General features: G+C 40.3%; 2 protein-coding genes across 2 annotated transcripts in view; both read left to right on the forward strand.

Moving 5' to 3' along the window:
- The first annotated feature begins 3629 nt into the window (after positions 1-3629).
- Positions 3630-20567, forward strand: LOC122771008 (activin receptor type-2B-like). Its single transcript, XM_044028274.1, has 11 exons — positions 3630-4239; positions 7534-7741; positions 10954-11069; positions 12494-12645; positions 12750-12893; positions 13263-13406; positions 14560-14708; positions 14811-14925; positions 15978-16116; positions 16261-16391; positions 17472-20567. The coding sequence occupies exons 1-11, from the start codon at positions 4188-4190 to the stop codon at positions 17664-17666; spliced, it is 1545 nt and encodes a 514-aa protein (XP_043884209.1). The 5' UTR covers positions 3630-4187; the 3' UTR covers positions 17667-20567.
- Positions 20568-22287: 1720 nt separating this feature from the next.
- The window catches only part of LOC122779942 (rho GTPase-activating protein 29-like), a 31200-nt gene continuing 29260 nt past the window's right edge, over positions 22288-24227 (forward strand). Inside the window, exons 1-2 of the mRNA XM_044042648.1 lie at positions 22288-22433; positions 23577-23930. Of these exons, the coding sequence (XP_043898583.1) occupies positions 23639-23930 (292 nt within the window). The 5' untranslated portion in view covers positions 22288-22433; positions 23577-23638. The remainder of the gene's footprint in view (positions 22434-23576; positions 23931-24227) is intronic.

The raw sequence follows: 24227 nt of genomic DNA on the forward strand, positions 1-24227 counted from the left end.
ATTAAGCCTGAAATCCGTTGCTTGTGTTCCCATCGCTCCGTCTTCTTCCGCTCGCTTTGAGCATTACATTACATGTCATTTCACAGCAGTGATGCAGTGATGCCGTCTCTCTGGATCTGTGGGGACAGCCTGTCTCTGACTGACTGACTTTCACCCTATGTCAGCTGGGATTGGCTCCAGCGACACACGACCCTCATGTGAAGGATAAAGTGTTAGACGATGACTGAGTGAGGAAAGAGAACCTTAACAGTCAGTCTATTGAAATGGTGGCAAACGACACAACGACAGGGACCAGGACATAATCCCTCTGGTGACTCAGTGAGCCTGGAAAATAATAAAAATTGTCACTGCTTGTTGTTGTTTTATTGACTGAATTATTCAAATTCCTTCAATCTTATTTCCCCCTTTTTTTCCTCCTTTTATATTCTGTCAAACCCTTAACTTAGCCATCACATCTCACTGGAGAAATGACTGTGGGCTATGATTTGGTAACTGCTTTCTATTATACACCATGACTACAAAACCCTTAAGTGCTGCACTTTTGCTTATACTAATGGATTCATTAATAGATGATAAGGGGAATTCATACAGAGTCTCTCACATTCATAAATGAGCATTTTATTTACCCCGGAAGGAAATGAAAAGGTTTTGGGTGGTAAAATACAGAGGAAACTCGTGGCCCAATAAGCAAACAACAACAACAACAACAACAACACTAAGATGAATGTGAACAACAGTAACCGTGTGCCCTCTGAACATATAGAGTCAAGAGTGAAAGACAAATATTGCACAAGGTGAAGCAGGATCAGCAGCCGCCCCGGCAAACTCTGCTACCACCTAGTGTCATTTATCTGTTTTACCGTGACAGTGACGCTCGCCTCGGGCTTTTCATCCTGATCAAAATGTCTGACACAAACACATGAAACAAATATTAATGTGTTGGATGTTTGAACAGAAGTCCCTGAAATAAGAAACACAAATTCAAACCACTTATGAATCTCGATGTGGAGTTATTTATGGTTCACTTACCGCGGGACTTTACAGTCTACATAGATCTACTGCAAACAGCTGTCTGGTGAAAGTGTCGTGGTATTTATAGCAGATGCTACTTTGTAAACACCTGTCTCTATAAAAGTGTTTTTATGGAAACGTTAAAAAGAGAAATCATTGATAGAAATAAACAAAGACTGGGGAAATATAAAATGTGAAAAATACAATGAGCAGGAACAGCAAGCACAGTCTATCTATCTATCTATCTATCTATCTATCTATCTATCTATCTATCTATATATACAGTATATATATACACATTTATATATATATATACATGGGAAACAAGGGAACAAGGGAAAGTATAAATAGGTTAAGAGCATGTTTTGGACATATTATTGACATGTATTTATTCTCTTAAAAGAGTCTTTGTAACAAGTAACAAGAAGACAGATAAAGGAAGACAAATGTGATTAAAAGACTGGAGAGGGTTTTTTAAATGATGTGGAATTTAAACGGCAAACAGTTTTTAACCCTATAAAACCATTTGTATCATATTTACTACACAAGCTACTGAGACTTATCAACACCATCAATTACTTCCTTTAAAACCTGTTGTATATGATCTGATACCTGTATTCTGCCCCCTAGTGGATCATCACTCCACCGCAGGCAGTTTTTTGTGGCTCCTGTCATGGGGCCCCAAGCAGCATTATACAGTCCAATTTTGTTTTTGTTTTTCCATGACCACAAAAACACCGTGACGTCAACAGACCGCCGGCCACCCCGCCGATCGTGAGCCGAATCACAACCCGTTCAGTCGTATTTCAGTTCAGTGTCAGACGGAGTCACAAATGCTCTGGTTATGCAGGAAGTACTGAACGATTCTGTGAACACATGTTTTGAATCCACTGATTCTACACTGAAAACAAGCGTTTGACTGTCACTCATTTGTGTGTGTGCGTCGCGTAGGAAACAAACGTTATGGCAGTTTTTCACAAGCGTGTTATGATGGCCCCGCCCACGTTGAGGAGGTACTATGAAGTAATGGACCGAGTAGAGTTGAGTCTAGTAGAGTTGAGTAGTGCTACAACTGTATCATGGAAAAGTGCCATCAGTTTGCTTATGCCACAGGTTTTCTGTGGCATTTGTTGCACAATGGAGGCAAAGAGGGATAAAATTCATGCAAATTCATGTTAACTTTGACTAATACGTTCTTTAAATTTAATACAGAATTTACACAAGGTGGGTCAAATATTTATGATCACATTATGCAAACACGTTTCATGTTTTTCATCCTTTCACTCCTTGCTCTCCTACTTCTCGGAATGTCACACCATGGTGATGGCGTGTGGACCTTTAATGGCAACTCATTTGCGTCTTTTTTCCCCTCTGGCTGTCATGACAACAGAACATCCGTCTTTACAGGGTTTCACTTGAGGCCTCCATCGAGTTACGGGGTCAATATAGGACAGGCTAATAAGGAAATGCTTTGTCTTGAGTTACACTCGCCGGCACTAGTTTAACAGCGATTACCTATAGTTAACCTTATTCCTGGGCCATTTGCTGCATGAATTGTCTGAGTGTCACCAACATGCCATTAGTCGGGATGTAAGAAGGAGAGAGGGACCTGTGAGCAGGTCTTAATGGCATTTTAACGACGTCTCTGTTATTTCTCTGTGATAATGGGATTCATCATTTGGCACAAAGGACTTGAGTTTTTAAAAAGTGTGTAAAGAAACTACAGTAAGTGTCTCTGGAAGACACTTTAATGGAGGTACTGTATATACATTAGAGAAACACTCCCACTTAGCCAGAGGTGGGTGGTAAAAATAAAAAATAAATGAATAATGTATGTAAAGTGTGGCTGGCATGCCTGTTTGGGAAGCAACCTGCCAAAACAAACACTATTACTACAAATAAAAGAAAACGAGGGGACATTATTGTCACATACCCCGCGTTTTGTTATGAAAAATACCATAAGTATGCACTTTACAACATTTTAATAAGCATTTATTGAATCCTGTTTCTCCAAATTGGGTCAGTTATTTTTAGCACAACCACTTCTGCATAAGAGATCATTCAGATGAGGAGAAAATACACAAAAAGAATGATTGTAGACGACTTGTGGGGATGTAGAATATAGTATATGCATCACGGACCATATTACACTGTGTAAATATAGAATGTATGAGAAAATGTACTGAAATACTGAATTTGTACTAGTACTGATAAAGGCTAATCAATGTAAATGTAAAAATACAGGTGTGTCTATTTAAAAACTAGCAAAAAGCACAAAAATGTCAGTTAAAAACAGCATTTTATGGCTTATTTATTACGTTTAACCCGTTAAATAATTAAAAAAAGGAGGCACACCTATTACTTGAAAATTGAGTTCACGTTCATAAATGAAAGTAGAGTGAAAAACAGCTGTAACATGTCAACAGAAACAAGTACACCGTCTATACATTGTCTACACGTCATAGTTAACGTGAACATGAGGCTGAAATCAAAGTCAATCAGGCGCGCGCGTGTGCGTGTGTGTTTGTGTGTGCGTGCGTGCGTGCGCGCGCGCGGGTCACTTCGCTGCACGGCTGCCTGAATTCCCCTCTTTGTGTTTACACATCCGGGTATTTCCCGGGTCTGTGTGCAGCCCATTCCCCATTTAGAAGCCATTTTGGACACAGATCAGTAACATGCATGTAAACCCCGAGCGACCTCCCGACGCGGCGCCGCTGCTCTTCAAGTGAAACGTGCGTGAGACACAGCGTCGGGCCGTCGCCTCGGACCGTCGCCTCGGACGCTTCCGCGGGTTCGCCGCCTCGGACGCTTCCGCGGGTTCGCGTTCGACGTTTGGACTCAGTCTTCGATGCGAGACGCCGTTCTCAGGGGCGGACCAAGCGGCTGGCGGTCAATTCAGCGCTCCCGTCTTTTCTTGCAACATTGTTGCACCGTCGCGGCCACTGACACGCGCTGTGGTGGAGGAGGAAGAGGAAGAGGAGGTGAAGGTGGTGAAGGTGGTGCTTGTGGTTAGACGCTGCTGGAGGGACCGGAGGCCTGTGGTCGTTTTGATCCCGCGGACCGATGTTTCGGACAGGCTGAGTTTTCACGTCGTCGGCGGCGGAACGCGGGCTGGCGGAGGGACGTCTGTCTGTCTGTCTGTCTGTGTGTGCGCGTGTGTGTGTGTGTGGGAGAACATGTCTTTTTCATGGCTGACTTGTTCACTTCTTCTGGGAACTTTGTGCGCAGGTAAGCGGCTATTGTTGCCCCGCAAACAGCGACACTTTGAAGTTGCTTGTGCTGTTTTGTTATTGTGCTACACTTGAAACTTTGTTGGCAGGCTATGCTAACCGTTTAGCTACAGGGAGATTTCACTCCACTCGTGTTAATCCCCTTTTCTCCTCATAAACACGTCCATTTCCTCCTCGGACATTGTGTTTACGGCAGGAGCTGCGACTCTTTTTATTCTCGTGGTTTTAAATGTTTTCTCACAAAAACAACACGTTTAAAAGGATCAGGTGTAACACTGTTGCGTCCCCTCGCCCTCATTATTATTATTATTATTATTATTATTATTATGATTCTTGTCACAGTGGCAGGAATAGAAGCAGCAGCTGCATCAACATCGTGAAACCGTATCGTCTGCATGTTCACGTCTTGTTTAGTGACACCAGTTCACTTCACTTCCCTGTGTTTGTTCTTTAAATAAATCAATGGCGTGTGATTTGAAGAGACATCAGCTCGTTACTGTTACAACTCGGACTTCAAACGCTTGGACTTGGTACCACGTGAAATTTGAGCCTGAGACGGTTTTTCTTTTGTTTGGCTTTTTATTTTGTTATCCCCTGTAACTTATGGGATATTCATGCTGTGCCTCACACATTAGTGGACACTTACTTTTGCGTGTGGCTAATACAAATATCAATATTTCTATTTCTTTTCCTTCTTAGAACTGTAATAAAACTGAATTGAGGTACATTTGTGTGGCGAGCAGCAGCGCGGATGATTCCTTTATGGTTTATAGATCAGCACTCGGGAGTGAGGGCTATATATATATATATATATATATGTATATGTACAGTATATATATATATATATATACACACACAGATATATCTATATATATATGTGTGTGTGTTAAGCTGCTTCTCCTGGATCCATGTTGTTGTAGTGTAAGCCTCTCGCTTTAGTGACAGAGGGAGGGGGTGTGGGGGGTTGGGGAATGATCTTGTAGTAAAAGTCCTCCCAGATCACGTGACCACAGATATCAGAAATGCCATCTCGGCTCTCAATGGAGCATCGAACCCTGTGTGTGTGTGTGTGTGTGTGTGTGTGTCTTTATCACCTTCCTTTATTATTGAGCACGATATTTGGCCATTGCATATTCACTCACACACCTGTGTGTGTGTGTGTGTGTGTGTGTGTGTGTGTGTGTTGTTTTGTACGCAATAATGAAGTCCATTGTGCTCTGCTGGACAACCCAGTGCATGTATGTGAGGATGTGTGTAATGGGTTAGTGGGGGTAACACTGGGGGGATGGGCAGCCTCCTATAGGCATGGATTTAAAGAGACAGGCTCTATTTTTTCCCCGTGAACAAAGATTTCAGGCATGAATGTCCAGCAGGTTTTTTTGTGAATGACACACACATGTTATGTTGTTTGTCTGCTCCACTGTCTTTTAAATACTCGTCTCCTTTTTAATTTCACTGCGCTCCACGTTAATCCACAGATGAGGAGGAATAAATAATAATAATAATAATAAAACATTATGTCTGACAGATATATATATATATGTGTGTGTATATATATATGTACAGTATATATATATATTTTTTTTTTTTTTACTTCACCTTGGCTTGCTCTTAAAGAAAGAAAGTCTTATCTGTCTTTACAGATGTGTTGCACTCCAGGAGGATACGAGGGAATCTATTATCTATAGAAGTAGCACACAGTGTGTGAGGTGTCTCTAAACCAAAGGCACGGCAGATCATTGTTCAACTATTGCTAATTAAATTCAATTTTTTTTCCTCTGATAAGACTTTGTGGGGAATTATGTTCTCATGCCAAGCTGCTGTTTCTTAGCCCAGAGGAACTCCCTTTTTACTACAGAGACTTCTCAAACTTGGCCGTGTGCCACAGTGCTGCTCAGAGAATATTGTTCCACATGAACTTATCCACACTGAAACCAAAGGAAACGTAAACAATCGTGGAATATGCCAGGCCTTTATGTGGCACTGTAGTGTGGATGCACCAAAGCCCCACAGTGTGCTACGTGTTTTTTAATATTAGCAAAAATAACCAGCCCCTATGTTCAGTGTTTTTGGCACCTCCCCTTCGGACTTAGACTCTACTCTTCCGCACAGTAGATGTGGGATAAATCATCTATTTTTTTAACAATGCACGAATATAAATGGTCTCCATCTCGAACAACCTAAATAGAGATTTACTTAAATATGTATAAAATCACAGGAACAGAGGCAGAATGAAGAAAGCCAGGGTGACTGAGGAAAGAATATGGATGAAGGTGGGATTATGACATCATCGTTTTGTTTGTGAGAGTTTTCATCACGTCTGTTGAGATGGAACAGGACAGTGATGCAGAATCACAAGTAGAAGTTCACTGAGATGCTGGTGTAAGAAAGTGAAATGACGTGAGTCTCATTTGAGCCTTTAAGTAACGTGCTGTAAATGAACCTGAAAATCATTTTTCTAAACCTTGGATTGCAGATGTCATCTTTTTTGGGGAGAAAACACATTTCAAGATGATTTTTTTCCTTCATTCCCTCATGGTAGGGACGGGCATTTCAGACAAATGTTGTACTTTGAATATTCTACAGGATTATTTGTCAAATATTCTAAACTCCAGTGCACGAGAGCTAATGAAATTAATGTGGGGGTTAGTGCACGTTGAGCTACAAGGAGCAGCCGATGAGATGCTTTTAAAGACTCTAGACCAGGGGTGTCAAACATACGGCCCGGGGGCCAGAACCGGCCCACAGGATGAATTTGTTCAAATTTCACACTAATCTCAACGTAATGTCAAATGCTCCAGATACCCGTGACTAAATGTTTGTGCCTTTATAGATCCAGTGTGCTGTGTCAATAGTACATTTAGGCATGATAGTGTTGAAATTGCACTTAAATGTAAAACAAAGGAGAAAAAACAAAGGGGTTCTTGTTGTTCATAGTTTATTATGCTATTATTTTAAAATGAGTTTGACACCCCTGCTCTAGACTCTACTCTTCCTCACAGTAGAGGTGGGATAAATCATCTATTTTTTTAACAATACACTGTGATTCTCTCAAACGATTAAAACCGTAATGTCATCACACAGTGTTTCAAGTACAGGCGCCCACCGCGCGCATCACTGCGGCGTTATGTCCAATAAACGTGTTACCCGCCACACAGAGTAAACGTTCACGTCACTTCATAAACTAAAGCAGAGATGGCCGAGCGAGTGCTGTCACCCAAGTGTATAATGTGTGTGTCTGAGTTTCATGTCGTGACGTTGTGAGATGACTGCGGCGTTGTGTCCATCGCAGGGTACAGTCTGGGCGAGGCAGAGACCCGGGAGTGCATGTACTACAATGACAACTGGCGCACGGAGAAGACCAACCAGAGCGGCTTTGAGCGCTGTGAAGGGGAGAAGGACAAGAGACTGCACTGTTACGCCTCCTGGCTCAACTCCTCAGGGACCATCAAGTTGGTGAAGAAAGGCTGCTGGCTGGACGACTTCAACTGCTATGACAGGTGAGGTCGTCGTCACCACGATGCATTTATGTGTACAACAACCTCACGTGTGGTTCGGTGCACCGTCTCTTCTGCCCCCTGGGGACGTTGTGAGGGTTGAAATGGATATAAACGCTGAAACACTCGCTCCAACGTCACTGGTCGGTGCTTCTCAAATGTGGCGGACGGACATAGAAACAGAGAAAATATTCACTTTCTATTACTTTCCTGGTCAGATTAAATGAGCAAATTAAAATCTATGGAAACGTTTGTACATGACGTTGATGGACCAGCAATTGTAGAATATACTGTAGAAAAATACTTAACTCAGTTTCATCCTCAGTGCACTGTAGATAAACACTGACCAGCCATGTTTCCTGTGATATGATATAATACAATTTATATCCATTTATATCACAATATCAATCAAATCAAAAAGTTCTCCTTTACTCTAAAGTAAAATGTAAAGACTTTTTTTGTACTTTTCTTTGGTTTAAATATCTTTTATTTTTGTACAAGTTAAACATGACCACTGTGGCACTTTCTCCAAATGAATTTCAAATCAATAAAACAGGTTCATATTAACTAAAATATCAATACTGACAAGTTCAAAGCTGCAGCTTTACATGACAACAAAATAAATTCTCTAGTCAATCCTACATAAAGTCGCTATTTATACATAATATTGTGATATAAGACATCCAGATCTTGTTAAAGATCTATAACAAGATGATATGTACATAATATGATACCTTTTTATGAATGCATTAATAAGGTTTACATTTTTTCCAACATTTCTATGTTTTTAAACAATTAAAATGCAGCATCTGTGATTTGTGCATTGCATTGTTTTTAAATTCTGATTTTTAATTTGTTTTAATATATGGTTAAGAATGAACTCCCTCAACAACAGAGCCACATTTGTCTGCCACAACATTAAAAGCACTTAGTGGTTTTACTGTTGTGGTTGTTCTGTGTGCAGTTCTACTTGTAGTGCTTATTGCATGACATTTTATTCCTGGCTTCGTGCTATAAAATGATACAAGGCTTCAAATATTGATTGTTTTTGTCTTAAATTCACATATAAAATGTCAAAATAAAAAGCACATATTATTGCTGCTTGTTTTTCTAATCTAATCTCCGTAGCTCATTGATATTGACGTTGAAATCATATCAAACAATCTGTTTCTGAACATTTGACTCAGGGTCACATGGTCATGAACTTCCTTTACTCTCAAAACACTTAAAATGACTCAAAGCTTGCACGAACATCGCTGCTGGAAATCCTTTTCATGTTGTGTTTTCAAGGCTTGAAAAGTGCTTCAAAATTGGATAAACGGCTAAAAAATACTGACTGGATGGTTTGCGTAACAGATGGAGGTATAAATAATAAATAATATTAGTGTTATCAAAAATTGCAACGCGGCCTACTGCACGTTTCAAATCGCAGGAGGTGCATTTATTCTTAAAACCAAAATATGAGTCAAATTGACCATTTTCAGGTAAATATACTGTTTTCATATTCTACAGACTGAAGAAAACACTGCACTGATGCCACATGCTAATCATTTAAAACGAGAACAATTATGTAAAAAATACCTTTCCCCTGGTAACGAGAATCATGTTACAATCACAATTAGATATTTATTCAAAATCCCTAATTATCCCTGTTTATAGTGAAATGCCATCTCCTTTATTGGAGGCCTAAACGAGTGACTTAATCATGTATACGATGGACATATTCATATTCATTTACCGCAGCTGTAAAGTGCTGGGAAAGCATGAGAAATAACCTTCAAATTCAGTTTGACTGTGGAAATACCACAGCATTTAGAACCTAATAGTTAAAGGATGACAAAGCTGCACTAAACAAAGTTGAGAGAGAGCGAGAATCTCAATATCAAGGCTGCATTTGTTGAACGGCAGCTTTTTCTTGTACCACAGTGAGTAATTGTGAGTAATCCACATGTGACCGTATTAAACCCAAAAGCAGACTTTTCTTTTTTTCCTGCATGTTTTACATAGATTATAGGTTTAGACACGCCAGCAAATGTGATGACAGGTTACCAGGGAAATGACTTTGGGCCCCGAGTGCTGTTGGCTGTAATTACGGACACACAGGGAATATAATGGGACCTAGAAAAGTACATTTGCTCCTGGTCAAGTTAATCCAGGGCCAAAAGCTCCATAAAATGGTGGAACGACAATGGAAGGTGATTAAAAGGTGGGCGGTTTTGAGTTAAGAGACAATGTCAGGAGAGATTAATCATCTGCAGTTATGTGTGTGTGTGTGTGTGTGTGTTCATATAGTGTTAGAAATCCACATATTCTTTTGAATGTGGAGCCATAACTGATTTGACGTTTGGCGTTAAGGAAATTCTATATATCTATCATGAATAAATATATAGATATTTCCCATCACAAATGATGCACCCACTGTAAAAGTCTCAGCTGATACTGATCTTTAAAATTTAGCTGACGGTCAATAATTAAACCAACTTTAAATTAAACACTGGACAGATTTTCAGTCCCACTTTGAATAATAAAAGAAGCTACTTACTTACACTTTAATTATTCATTCATTCATTCAAATATAAATAACCCAGATAAACATCAGTGTCATATAACGTGTTGATTATTGGCTGTGTCCGTGTGCAGCTGATAACCTGTGCATCCCGTTTCATCTCGTATAAGATGATAAATGATTGATCTAATGTTTCAGTGAAGAACAGTGAATGCAACATTCACACACACACACACACACACACACACAAGCTATTGAAGCGTCCGTGGTGGATTTCATCCTCAAAACAAAGCAGCGTGGTTGGATTATCTCAATAGTTATCAGTGGTCACAGTTCAACAGGAGTTGATTCATTGCAACAAACACATTACTTACATTACTCATCAGTCGGTAGATTATCTTTCTTGTTTTAATTATCTGAATACGTTTGAAAATGTATTAGGACTGCAGTGAATCGTTACAAGCGAGCTGAAATCACAATTAAAATAAATCAATAAATCAATAATTGGATATATTGGTTATCAAAAGAGTTGGTGATGAATAATTTGTTGTTGCTGCACGGCTCACATCACCAGGGGTCGTTTGAGTTCAGGAAACGCTGTTTTGCTTTGTCATGGTGTTTTGATCCCCGTTGTTAATTATTAAAGCAGCTTTTAACGCGTGTTTTGTTTGAACACTTTGAGCTAACTGAGCTTCATCTGCTGTTTCAGGCAAGAGTGTGTTTCTATGGAGGAAAACCCTCAGGTCTTCTTCTGCTGCTGCGAGGGCAACTACTGCAATGAACGGTTCACTCACCTTCCTGACATCATCGGCACCGGCAACCGAGGTGAGCGCCACGTGGGTCCTGCATGGTTACATGTATGCACGCAGCAAGCAAACCTTTACTTTCCTCTCTAATTAGTGGGACGGTAAAGCTTAGTTGTGCAGTCGACCATACAAAACTAAAAGCTGGTGGTTGTGCTGTTACGATGCCACTTACGCTAAGTTAGATTTCATTTCCCCCTCAAATGTAGCTTCATTTCTTCTTCTTTCTTGTTGTGCGTGTGCGTGTTTTGCTTCATAGAACAAAGAAATCATTAAGATTGAACAGTTTTGTGGACATGAAAACATTAAACGGCATTAAAACCGTTTGAAGCTCAGCTTCAACTGTTCTCTGTGGGTTTCGCTGACGCTGAGCTTCTGCATGAGGATTGGAGGAAAAGTCTGAAAGGTGGAACCCGTTTTTGATTGACAGCGGTGCAGAAAGTTTTCTGCTGCGAGGGAAGTCTGTCGATGAATCAAAGAAGAATAAAAAGTGATTGATGCCTGAAATGAGTTTCCCCTCTTTCAAGGACCCACAACCGCCACTGATGTGGATGCACCTAAATCAAAGAATCAGGGCCACTATTGCAACCACTGCAAACATTTGGTCTGGAGCCCTGCTTGATGAAGTTTAAATGAGTGGTTACTGGACTCAGAGTTCCCATGGGTCCTTGAAAAAGGCCCTCGAAGGTTTTTGAAAATTGAGGTGGATAGACATGGGTCATTGAAAGTGCTAGAAAGAAATCAAGTTGATATGAAGGTAAATGTTTCCCTTGTTTGTTTGTCGGGTCCTTGCAGAGCAAATGTCGACTAGTAATTATTAGCGGTGTTGTGGGTGTTGTACACTGTCTGTCTGTCTCTCTCTCTCTCTCTCTCTCTGTCTCTGTCTGTCTCTCTCTCTCTCTCTCTCTGTCTCTCGCTCTGCTGTTGATGTGAGATTCCATGCAGAACAATGAGCGAGTAGAGATCAGTGACATGATGCCCACGGTCGGTCTGTGGTTCACCAAAGAAAATGACCAAGACTGGTAAACTTTGGCAAATTGATCCTGGAAAGTTCTTGAATATGACGTCAACCAAGATTTGGGAACGCTGTGGACTTTTACATTCAGTAAATCACTCACGTACAGCGTCCCTGACTCTGCTGGATGTTGACAGACTGAAATCATTTGTCAGTCAGGGGCGATCAAGGTTAGGCAGTTTTAGATTAAATCTTGCCTTGCTCTTACAAAACCAGGTCCTGGTTTGTGTCAGGCTGTGTGTGTGTGTGTGTGTGTGTGTGTGTGTGTGTGTGTGTGTGTGTGTGTGTGTGTGTGTGTGTGTGTGTGTGTGTGTGTGTGTGTGTGTGTGTGTGTGTGTGTGTGTGTGTGTGTGTGTGTGTGTGTGTGTGTGTGTGTGTGGGGGTAACATGAACGCCATAAAACATGACATAACTCTTCTGTTCCTCGACAGTGAAAATCCGACCTCCACCCCGAGTGCCGTCCCTGCTCAACGTGCTGGTGTACTCGCTGCTGCCTCTGTGCGTGCTGTCCCTGGCTCTGGTTCTGGCCTTGTGGATGTACCGCCACCGCAAACCTCCATACGGCCACGTAGACCTTAGTGAGGTGAGACACAAGATCATGGACTGCTGTTAAACTGCTGTTAAACTGCTCAGTCCTGTCGAGTTCTTCAGCTAAAATAGTGTCACATTTTGTTTCCCGTGATCCAGGATCCAGGACCCACTCCTCCATCCCCACTGGTGGGCCTGAAACCTCTGCAGCTGCTGGAAATCAAAGCTAGGGGGCGCTTTGGTTGTGTTTGGAAGGCCCAGTTAATGAGTGAATATGTTGCTGTGAAGGTGTTTCCTGTTCAGGTACGACGGCGATTAAGATCAGATTTGTATTTTTTTACTTGTAATCTTTGAAGCGTCCACAAAGAAAAGTCTGCGCTTCTTAATCTCTTGTTATTTTAGAGACAATAAAGTTTTCAAACTGTATTCAAAGTTTTAACACTAATGCTGCTCTAAACCACTTAGCAATGAAAGATATAGTAACACATTTATTTTGTATTTTCATTATAAGAAAAACATAGAAAACTCTTTTAAAACCGACAGCTATTGAATTCAAGGTTTTGGCAAAGATAGAATTTTATATGTAATGATATTTTCATGGATATATTTTCTACTAAAGGACGATTAGTGCTGTCACTGCAGTGTTAACACAGTGTGTGTGTATTTCTACAGGATAAGCAGTCGTGGCAGAATGAGCGGGACATCTTCTTGACTCCTGGAATGCATCATGAATGCATCTTGCACTACATCGGTGCCGAAAAACACGGAACCAACCTGGAGAGTGAGCTGTGGCTCATCACGGAGTTTCATGAGCGGGTGAGATTAGAGACAAATCTGACTTCAAAACTCTCATATTGCAAATTCATTGCACGGCATAAGGCGTCCGTGTTGACCCCCGACTGCTTTCCAATATCGACAGAAGCCTGCATTTACCCAAACACAACTTTTATTAAAGACAGGATTTTATTACCTATGGCAGGGCGTGCAGAGACAGCACTGTGTTGCTGGGGATATAGTCTGAAAATACTAATATTGGAAATGGTATTGACAATGCCTCAAGCCTTCCACGCCAATACCTGCCCACTGGAAATTGTGAGGGAATAAAACAACCGTTTGTGGTTTTACAAACATTTCACCCCTCTGTGGAAATAATTCAAAGCAATGCGTCATGATGTTAAAACTGAACCTTTGTGCTAGTGCTGCTCAAGTATGGCTGTAAATCATTTTAATTAGATCACACAGTTAATTCAATAAAAAACAATTAGTGCTTTTGCCAATTAAATGCAGAAAATGGTGAAAAAGAATCGTTTTCTAACCTCAAAACCATGTGTTCCATGGGTTTGGTTCACAAATCGAAGATGATTCGGTTTTTATTTGACAAAAAAATAAATAAATCCACTGTCACAATAGTTGCCCTCAGGTTTAACACACATTCAGTCAAGTGCAGCAATATTGATACTTGTGATTTATTGTTATTAGGGATGAGGATGATAAGATACCAGATGAGTCTGATACTGCTGAGGTTTTACAGTTTAAAGCTGATACAACCCAAAATTATCCATCTATCCATCCATCGATCTCTCTATCTATCTATCTATCTCTTTCTCTCTCTATCTCTCTCTCCATCTCTCTATCTATCTATCAGCAGTTGTCAGGGTCACTCTGACTGACGGTAAGAGATTTTCAGGCAGAGCTAAAGATGCTGAGATGTTTTTGTTGACCATGATCGACTGGTTTAGAAATGGACGTATTTGAGGGACAGCTCAGGTTGAAGATGTTTGAAGATGAAGTGAGAAAGTCAAGGCTGTGATGGAGGAGGGACAGTGAGGATGAAGATGGAGCTGTCAGGCAGGAGGACAAGGGGAAGACCACAGAGAAGGAGGACATGAGGACAGTTGGTGTAACAGAAGTGGACAAGATGGAGGCAGATTCAGGAGTTAATCCTCTGTCTGTGTGTGTGTGTGTGCAGGGCTCACTGACAGACCACCTGAAGGGAAACACTTTGTCCTGGAGTGAACTGTGTCACATCGCAGAGACCATGTCCCGTGGCCTGGCCTACCTTCATGAGGACATCCCCAGCTACAAGGGAGAGGGTCCAAAACCCACTATTGCTCACAGGTAAAGATGAACTGCTTTGTGCTCTGAAAACCAAATTACTCATTTGTTACATGTCAAAATAATGTCAGCATTGTACTGAATGTGAAACATGATTTTCTGCAGGGATTTCAAGAGTAAGAACGTGATGCTTCGTGATGATTTGACTGCTGTTGTTGGAGACTTTGGGCTCGCTGTGCGGTTTGAACCAGGAAAACCTCCAGGAGACACTCACGGCCAGGTATATAACGTCACAATCGCACCTTTTATTCATTTGTGTTTGTTTTGCTTTGATACAGAGTTCATAGAGCGTAGACAGTCTTTGCATTTCACATAAATAACCCACTTAAATGAGGAGAGACATCGCTGTGCTGTCCGTTTTGTAGTTTTTCGTGTTTCAGTATAAAACTTGAAAGTAGGGATGCATGATATCAGTATCGACCGATATTGGCTTCAAATTGTATGATCATATGTTCTGATATCTGATATCTAACTAATGACTAAAACAGTATGCTGAATAGGCTGCTGCCTTGACTTCTATGCTGGCGCCCTCTCCTGGTGCTGTAGTGCGTACGTCAAGAGAAAACTAAGAGTTGAACTATGTTTTCATGTTTATTTATTTTGCACAATGAAAAAAATGATGTATATTACTAAAACATAGCTGTTCAAGTAAAGAATGATGTCACCTGTGATTTCTGACCACGGTCTCTAACTCTTCTGTGTCGAGGCTCGTGCTGCTTCACAGACAGTGGGAGTTAGCCCCGCCCCCTGACGGAGACAAAAACGGCAACAATCTGTCATACAAACAGTGCTGATATTGTAGTGGTCTTAGTTATTTGCCCTCCCATTCCTGATATATAAGCAAAAAGCCCAGTGTTGTGCATCCCTACCTGAAAGAGAGAGGGCAGGAGTCTGTGGTAGGAGTCATGAATGAAGCACAGCAAGACTGTTCACTGTTGTTGGGGAAAAGATTGAAAGATGGAGCTGGTGATTCTCCATGAAGAGAACTTAAAGTGTCTGTTCAGGCAACAGTGTAACCAGAGAAGTTCTGAGACTGTAGCCTCGCTTTGAGCCACTCTCCCCAGCTGCCAACAAATTGAATTTTGTGTGACACTGACGCTTGTTTCTCATGGTTCCAACCATGTCAAGAGACCGTAAACAAAACTTAAAAAACAGACAACAGCCCAAACACGATATTAAAAAGAAGATACTCTTAAATATAACACAGAATAGTGGAGTTCCATTTCTCTCTCAATCGCCGACACGTTGTTTTAAATGTGTTTGTGGTCTCAGGTTGGTACGAGGCGATATATGGCCCCAGAAGTGCTGGAGGGAGCCATCAACTTCCAGCGGGACTCCTTCTTGAGGATAGACATGTATGCCATGGGCTTGGTGCTTTGGGAGCTGGTGTCCCGCTGCTTAGAGACCGACGGTAAGTCAAACATCAGGCTGACCTCATAAAACAAAGCATTCCTTTTCCCTCTGTGTTGTGATTTGAGTTCATGTTGGTTTTCGTTGTGTATGATTTCACAATGTTTTCCTTTCCGTGACCTCGCTGCTCCTCTTCTCTTCTCAGGTACAGTTGGCGAGTACATGCTGCCGTTCGAGGAAGAAATAGGCCAGCATCCCTCCCTGGAGGATCTGCAGGATGTGGTCGTGCATAAGAAGATGCGTCCAGCCATCAAGGAGTGCTGGCTCAAACATCCTGTGAGTAACAGTGGAAGAAACGCTCCTGCAGTTTTCAATCCCAGGATGTAGTGCATCCTTTTTTCCAGTAAATGCAGCGCGATCGCGAGGGAACATGGTTCCATGAATTACTTATGACGCTAAGTTGTTTGTGAAACTGGAGAAAGTGAGAGATTGTTTGACTTTATCTAACTTAATATGAATAGAATTGAATGTGTGTTATGTTCAAACATTGTCAAACAGTTTTTATTATGATAGCGTTGTTGTGTGTTTGTGTTGCCCAGTGATGTTCCACCACGCACAGGTAGTGATTTGTTTTGTCATGATGTCACCCATGAGAATTCTGAACTTCTGTTTGATTTGCATTTTAAACTTCTGACATTTCCCCTCATGTCTTCTGTTTTCCTCTAAACATGAACAGAATTTACAAAGCTGACATGATTTTCAGTGGAACTCTAGAAGTAGAGGCTGTTTTAGACTCAGATGCCCCCCTGGTGGCTATTTAGTATATTGTTACGTTGAAGTTGACCTCATCTGAAAGACCATGTCCAGTTTTTATACACATTTTTAAGCGCTTCTTTGTTATCTGGAGCAAAGAAACTAGAAAATCTTCACATTTTAATCAGAAATCTTGTTTTAAACTGATGAATCCATTATCAAAACTGTTGTCGATTCATTTAGTAATCGATTAATCGAGTAATTGTTTCAGCTCTACAATATTTATTTGAGCAGTATGATTTTTACAATATGATTTTGAGCAGTATTGGACTGATACCGAGTGTCATATCGGCTCATCCCTGTCTGCAAACCTCATCCAGATCATTGGTCAGACTGGTTGTAGATCTACTTGCATACAGAGCTATTTTGTTGATTAATGTTGATCTGTGTTCACCAAACCTGGAGATGATGATGTTCTTTGTCCACAAACCAAAAATGTTCAGTTATTTTCAGGATTTCTTTGTTGAACAGGAACACAAAGTCCTTTTTTTGGGTCCAACATTATGCAGACGATTAACTGCTTTAAAAAGAAAACCTCATAAGAATACGGATCCACAAACCTCACTAACTAACTACCATGTGATTTCTTGGTCATGCCCACAGGGTTTAAGCCAGATGTGCGAGACCATCGAGGAATGCTGGGACCACGACGCAGAGGCACGATTATCTGCCGGCTGCGTCGAGGAGCGCATCGGCCAAATCTCCAGAATCATCAGCAGCACTACCTCAGACATCCCCGTCTGCATCGTGACGTCTCTCACCAACGAGAACCTACCTCCCAAAGAGTCCAGCACCTGATCCGGGGGCGACACCATCCTTTGTCTGAACTCCTGACCTTTTTTCCCTCATTCTTTTAAACCCCAAACTCAGCGGATCTCCATGAATATTTAAAAAAATAAACACAAACAACTAGCAACTTGAATGCAGCTGCTATTTTATCCCAATACTGGTATATTTTTATTTTTATTTTTATTTTTTCCCCCCAGTGTTTTACATCAGATCTTACTAACACATCCGTCTGCTGTAGTTCTGTAGTAATAAGCTATGCGATGGACACATCTGATAACCCCCGTGTGTCAAATCTTAAATGTCATCATTACCTCATGTATTTCTTTGGCGTTAGTCCTTTTTTTAACGACCTCATTCGTTACCATGTTCTCGGTCATGATTGTCCGTGGCCAAATGTAAACAAACCTCGGAGGAACCCTTTTGAGACTGTTAGACAAAAATATCTATATTCATCTTCCTCAGGGGTCGAAGCTTCTCGACGTTAAAACTCAAATGTGCTCCCTTATTTTAAACTTGCAAACGCCTCAGAATGGTAACGAGAGAGAAGAGAAACCGGAGCACAGTTTGTTTTATCGTACGGGAAGGAGCTGAAATGGAAGTTGAACCGTTGCATTGGACGTTTTGAACTTTTTTGTTTGTTTGTTTTTGAAGATTGGGGACGACCGGGGAACTACCTCTCAGGTATCCAGTAGGTTTCTTTGGATCATCGTCTCAAAATGTTGAGAACCAAGCTATCGCGGACATATTCCTGGATTCTTTTGTTTTCAATCGAAGAAATTCAAGAGTTACTCCTTCACCAGTGCATTGATGGATGCTGTCTGGAGTTGCTATGTTACACATTTTTTTAAGATTTTTATGTGTGTGTGTGTGTGTGTGTGTGTGTGAGAGCGAGACGTTGAAAATGAAATGAGTTTGACGGAGAGTGTTTTTAAGTAAAAGTAGGATTTTTATCCTTGTGAGGGCCATACTTGAGTTAGCAACATGTCTTTTTTTTTTTTCTTCCTTCTCTAGTTTTCATGGGCGTTTGTTCACTAGACTCAGTTTGGACACCAGTCCCCCCCCCAGATACCTCAGTCTCACTGTACGTCATGCAAGGAGAGCTCAGATGGTTGCCTTTGTCTCAAAATGCAAATGCCATAGTTGTACCATAGTTGTACCATAACACCAACACCATACATTGAATGTCTGTTATGCTGCTGTGACTATTCCAGGATACTCAAGGATATGAAGATGTACATGTATTCTCTGTTAATATAACGCTAACATGTGATAACTATCCATGATATTATTATTTGAGGCTAATATTCAGTTGTTTTGTTTAGTTTTTTGTGCGTGTTTTTCTCGACTGGGTAAGCCCTGAGCTGCTTACTCCTCCAGACTGACCTCAGATATTCTGACAAGTACCTCAGGCTTTTTTCTACATGTATATCAAGTTGTGTTATGTATTTTATTGTGTTTTTAGTAGTTGATATATTTTATTGCCAGTGTTTGGCCTCTTTGTCTGTGGAGTTGCTTTTCTTTGAAATAGAGCCTGACCAGTCGGTGCAGTTTTAATGCTGTACACAACCTAAAACAAGAGAGAGGCAGAATCTTTGTAAATAGACATGTATACACACACACACACACAGTGATTTGTTTTATTATTATTAAAAATAAGATAAAAATCAGGGCATTACAGTTCTCAGAAAGGGATTTCTCAGTTCTACTAAAGTAGCCCTGTGATGTATACATTGGATTTTTAGCAGGAATGGTGGCTGTGTTGTTTTTTTGTTTTAGAATAATGAATAATGGTGTCAGTTCATATGGAACAGAAACTGTTTAGGTGGCAAAACAACAACAACAACAGAAGGATCCAATGAATCTGGATGAATAAGAGTGAGTGTAAATTGCCAGTATGAACAGTATTACCTCAATATTAACCTGCTGATAATGATTGATGTTCAGACCTGTTCAGTGTTCAGCCACGAGACAACACGCAGCCTCATCTGTTGTGCTGTGGAAAGATAATGCTTCTGTCATTTTCTTTCCATGTTTGAGCGTGGTGTGTGCGGAACACTTTGGGTCACGGACGCGTGGAAACACACATGTTTGTTTTTGTCAGTGTCTGTAACCACATGACTGACTGTTTTGTTTTTTTGATATGCAGCCCCATTAGGAATGATGTAAACGGTGGCATACGTGTGGTCCATGGTCCAGCAATATTTATTACACAGCAATAGTTATTTGAAAAAAAACAAAACTCTTTGTTCAAGTCATTCGACTCATCTGTGACCTCGCCGTTTTTTAGCCTGTGGATCAGTGAAATGCATCACATGTTCTGATGACGACACATGACTACGTGTCCTGATGAGTTGATTTTATTATTATTATAATAGTTTTTTGGGTTTTTTTTAAAGCTGAAAGTGACCCAGGGTGCTTTTTACGTATTGTGCCAGAAAAAAACTGATCTCGTAGGAAAAGTCTTGCAGTGACTTTTCTCTTCTGAACAGAAAAAACCACTTACCTCATGCAGTACCTCATTAGTAACACTAACACGGACTCGGTTTCATCTTCAAAAAGAAAAAAAGGACAAAAAAAAAGAGAAAAGTATCAGTTATTGTGTATATATTGACAAATGTAAAGGGTTTCTTCCTTTTCATGTGTGAATCCTGTGAAAGCAAAGTCTCTGTTTCTGAGTTACAGTCGACATATTCATTTCTTCTAGTGTGAACGGATGTTGGACTGAATCGTGAGACTTTCCCTGTTTATGTGAACTTGTGTGTGTGTGAGGGTGGAAGTGTCGTCAGTTTCACTAAAACAGTATGAATGGAAACTTATCTGTGAGTTGAAATGCGTAGAAATATAAAGTAGATGAGAATACGTTCATCTTTTTGTATAATAAAATAAAGACACACTGATTAACCATGAAAACAGAGTTTTGTGTATCTGTTTATCATTTAAGCAAGATGCAGCTGATATGAACTGTGAAAAGAGTTGGTATGTAATTAAAATACAAAAGAGCTTTAAAACGCTGCTTCTCAAACTTAATATACCAACAATCACATGAGAAAATACTGAACTCCTTTTCATAGGAGGCAGATTTATTTCATTATTTGCTCTCTCTTCCTCACAAATAATTCACACGTGAATTATGAGGAAGAGAGAGCCAAAGAAGATTAAGATGGAGCGAGAGTTAAGGTGTCTTTAATTATTATTTAATTTATATTCATCATTTTTGTTGTTGGTTTCATTTTCTTTGTCAAGATTCCTCAGCCCCTCTCTGATATCACATTTCCTGTTACACACAGTAGTCCAAGTATCACCTCAGGAAGCTTGCACACCACTGGTGGTACATGTACCACAGTTTGAGAACCATGGCTTTAAAACGTCAAAACAATATGTCTTTGAAAGAAAAATATTTGCTGTATTCTGTATAAAATGTATACACTCAACAAGATGTAATGTAAGGCTGTATGTCTGCATATGTGCACTAGATGGCAGCAGGGGCATCAGCAAATTTGGCTTTGCTTTTTTTAAAAAAAATGTTTTATTATTAATGTAAATATAATTATATACAGGTGCTTAAAATCCTTGAAAATGCTTGACTTAATGTTGTGTTTTCAAGGTTTGAAAAATGCTTGAATTTTTGGATGAAGGGCATAAAAATGCTTAAAATACTGACTGTATTTTCTTTCTTAAAAATAGCTTCTTGTTGAATGGTTTGCTTATTAGACAGAGGAATACATAAATTATCATTTTGAGTCTGTGTATATTAATATTGATTGACCACGTCTGCAAGGTGCTAGAAAAACATGGAAATGTAACCTTAAAAGTGCTTGAATTCGACCTTGGGAAAGTATATATGAATGTGTATGTACAGAGCAGAGATATGGGACTTATATTTATATTGGGCTATAGGAATCAAGAATATGTTGTGTAAAATACTATAAATGAGTATAAAAACAAGTCTGCATACTGCTTATAGTTCTAATTATTATAATAGGTTATAACATGAAATAAAATGAGCACAAAAGCATGGTAAGTGTAAATCTAAATGCCAAAAACAGTAAGCTACTTTTCCTGGTGTATGTAAAATCTATTTGACAGTAAAGGTTGTTATTTGAATGATGTTTCATCCATGAAATAATAACACAAATAATCCTTGACCTCATTTTCTCATTATTTATTAATTTGCAGGTCAATCTTTTCAATCCGACTGTATCGTGTCAGCCTTCCTTCTATGGCACGTTCACGTGTCGTCTGAACAGTCAGTTTCCAATTGACACAATGTGATAAATGACATTAAATGTGACAATGATGTTATATATCTATTTCTAAAATACAATGTTTATCATAAATGGTGTGCTACACGACAAAAGCAAGTCATGTCTAAAGCTACAACCAGTTCGAGTTCAGCTACTGGGAATTTAATTATAAACGCAAAACGTCCGTGGGCACTTGAAGGCATCACTTTAAAACCCCCTAATTCTCACCATCACAGGGGGCGTCTCGTGTGTGAAGTCGTGTCGCGAGTTGAGGGCGTGCCGTGAGCGCTGCAGGCTGTGGCCGGAAATCCTCGGGCCAATCAGAACGCGGCAGGGTGGTCACGTGACGAGTCAAACGGTGAATTACAATTGACTTGGGAGTTGGGAATAGTCGTCGACTCGTCGACGTACAGTGAGTGAAAGAGAAAAGAAGTGAGTTTGTAATGGAGGTGACGTCGAGCGTTCACATGCGCTGCTGAAGAAAGTCTACTTTGGATATTTGTGGACACGATGTCAGGAAACTGCCGAGCAGGTGAGTTTTAATGTCGGGTTTTTTGTGGCCAGTCAGCGCTAGCATCACTTTTCACTGTCAAACTGTCCAGCTAAAGCTAAACTAACGTTAAACTCTCGTTAAAGTTTCTCCTGTTGTTTTACTTCACGTCCTGTCGTTATTTGATATTTGACTTTGTATGTAAATCAGTGTTTAAAAGACTTCGAGCAGTGTTGTGATGTATTGACACACATATACCATTCAACTGGAGCGATAATAAAACTAACTAGGTTAAAACTAATAATTAACTAGGAACATTTAGATCAATTCTACCATATATATATATATATATATATATATATATATATATATATATATATATAGACATATATGTATATGTAAGGAATGTAAATGAAGGTGCAGAGGTGCTGGGATTTAGACGTTACCATAGATGACAAAAGGTTTAGTCTAGATTACATGTTTATTCTGATAATATTGATTTGTATAATCTATAATTAAATACAGATTTTATTTGAAGTGAAATTTAATCTAATTAAATGGGTTGTAACTTTGTGTAGGGAGCATCCCGAATGTTGGGGGCCCTATAGGTATTTGCCGATGATCAGCATCAGGATTTTATTTTGACATCATGATTCTGCTCTTACTGCTAATTAGAATCCATTGCCAAACACTCATATAACAGACAACAGGAAGAACCATAAAAACAAGGCTGGGGACATTAAAGATTAAAAAAATGTTTATAAAGATATTAATAATCATTTCAACAAAGTTTTCTGTCAATAAAATTAAAGATTTGGACAGACCTTGATGAATTAGAAATAATCAGATACCAGTTGACCCCTAGCTTTGTGTGTACCTAAACATACAAACTGAACTTTTCATCGTTAGTATTATTGTGGCTTGTGCGACGAACGATTGCCAGTTTCAGTCCCTGCCAGGTCAACAGCTGGGGTACCCATGAGCAAGGTACCTAATCCTCATTGTTAATTGGACATTAAAATGGGAGGAAGATCTAATGTACGGGTCATCTGCTGTGGTGACCCCGAGAGAGAGCGCAGCCGTAAGACAATGTTAAACAAGAAAAAGCTCTAATTATTGTCACTGCTTGATCTCAAGGCCCTTGTTTCAGTTTGATGGATGAATTCTCATCATGTTGTCTTTCAGCCGTCCAGCAACCTGGGCTGTCCTCCCTGTAAAGGGTGGCAGCCACAGCACTGGCTGCTGGGATGCTACGGAAGAGCAGCAGCAGCAGTGGTAGCAGTGGGACACTGCACACCAACCAGGGTCTGCCACGATACCTGTCCAAGACTCACACGGGGTCCCTGTCATCCAGGTCCACCAAGACTTTGGATACGGGCCGCGGCTCCAAGAATCCTAACCCTCTGAGCAGCATGGGCCTATTGTCCCGGCCAATGGGGGCCCCCGGAGTGGACCCCGAGTACGTAATGCAGCTAGTGAATGATGTGCGGTGGTTTGCTGATGTGCTGCTTAGCCTCAAGGATGCTTTCCACTGTAAAGGTGAGTTCAGCGAAATCAATAGAGTAATAGGAAGAATAGAAGTTTTTAATATTGTTTTATTATTTATTAATAAGTGATTTACATGTGTTGGTAGAGAACCCTCTCGCTCTGTGCTACATTGCTTTTATTCTTTGTGTATTGGCCCACCATTGCTTTAGGGATGTGTGATATGATTGGCACTATATCGGAATAGAGCTATGGAAGTATATACTAGACAACACATGAATCAATATTAGGCAATATGGCTGTTTAATCAAGTTAAGATGGTGGATAGATGTGCTGCCGTACTGTGAGTAT

The sequence above is a fragment of the Solea senegalensis genome, linkage group LG1, assembly GCF_019176455.1.
Source record: "Solea senegalensis isolate Sse05_10M linkage group LG1, IFAPA_SoseM_1, whole genome shotgun sequence".
Classification (NCBI taxonomy): domain Eukaryota; kingdom Metazoa; phylum Chordata; class Actinopteri; order Pleuronectiformes; family Soleidae; genus Solea; species Solea senegalensis.

Excerpts from the sequence above, each read along its gene's own strand:
- LOC122771008 (XM_044028274.1), top strand. The coding sequence starts at position 4,188 with ATGTCTTTTTCATGGCTGACTTGTTCACTTCTTCTGGGAACTTTGTGC. Across the intron at positions 4,240-7,533 it reads TCTGGGAACTTTGTGCGCAG|GGTACAGTCTGGGCGAGGCA; the intron begins GTAAGCGGCTAT and ends TGTCCATCGCAG. Across the intron at positions 12,646-12,749 it reads GCCACGTAGACCTTAGTGAG|GATCCAGGACCCACTCCTCC; the intron begins GTGAGACACAAG and ends CCCGTGATCCAG.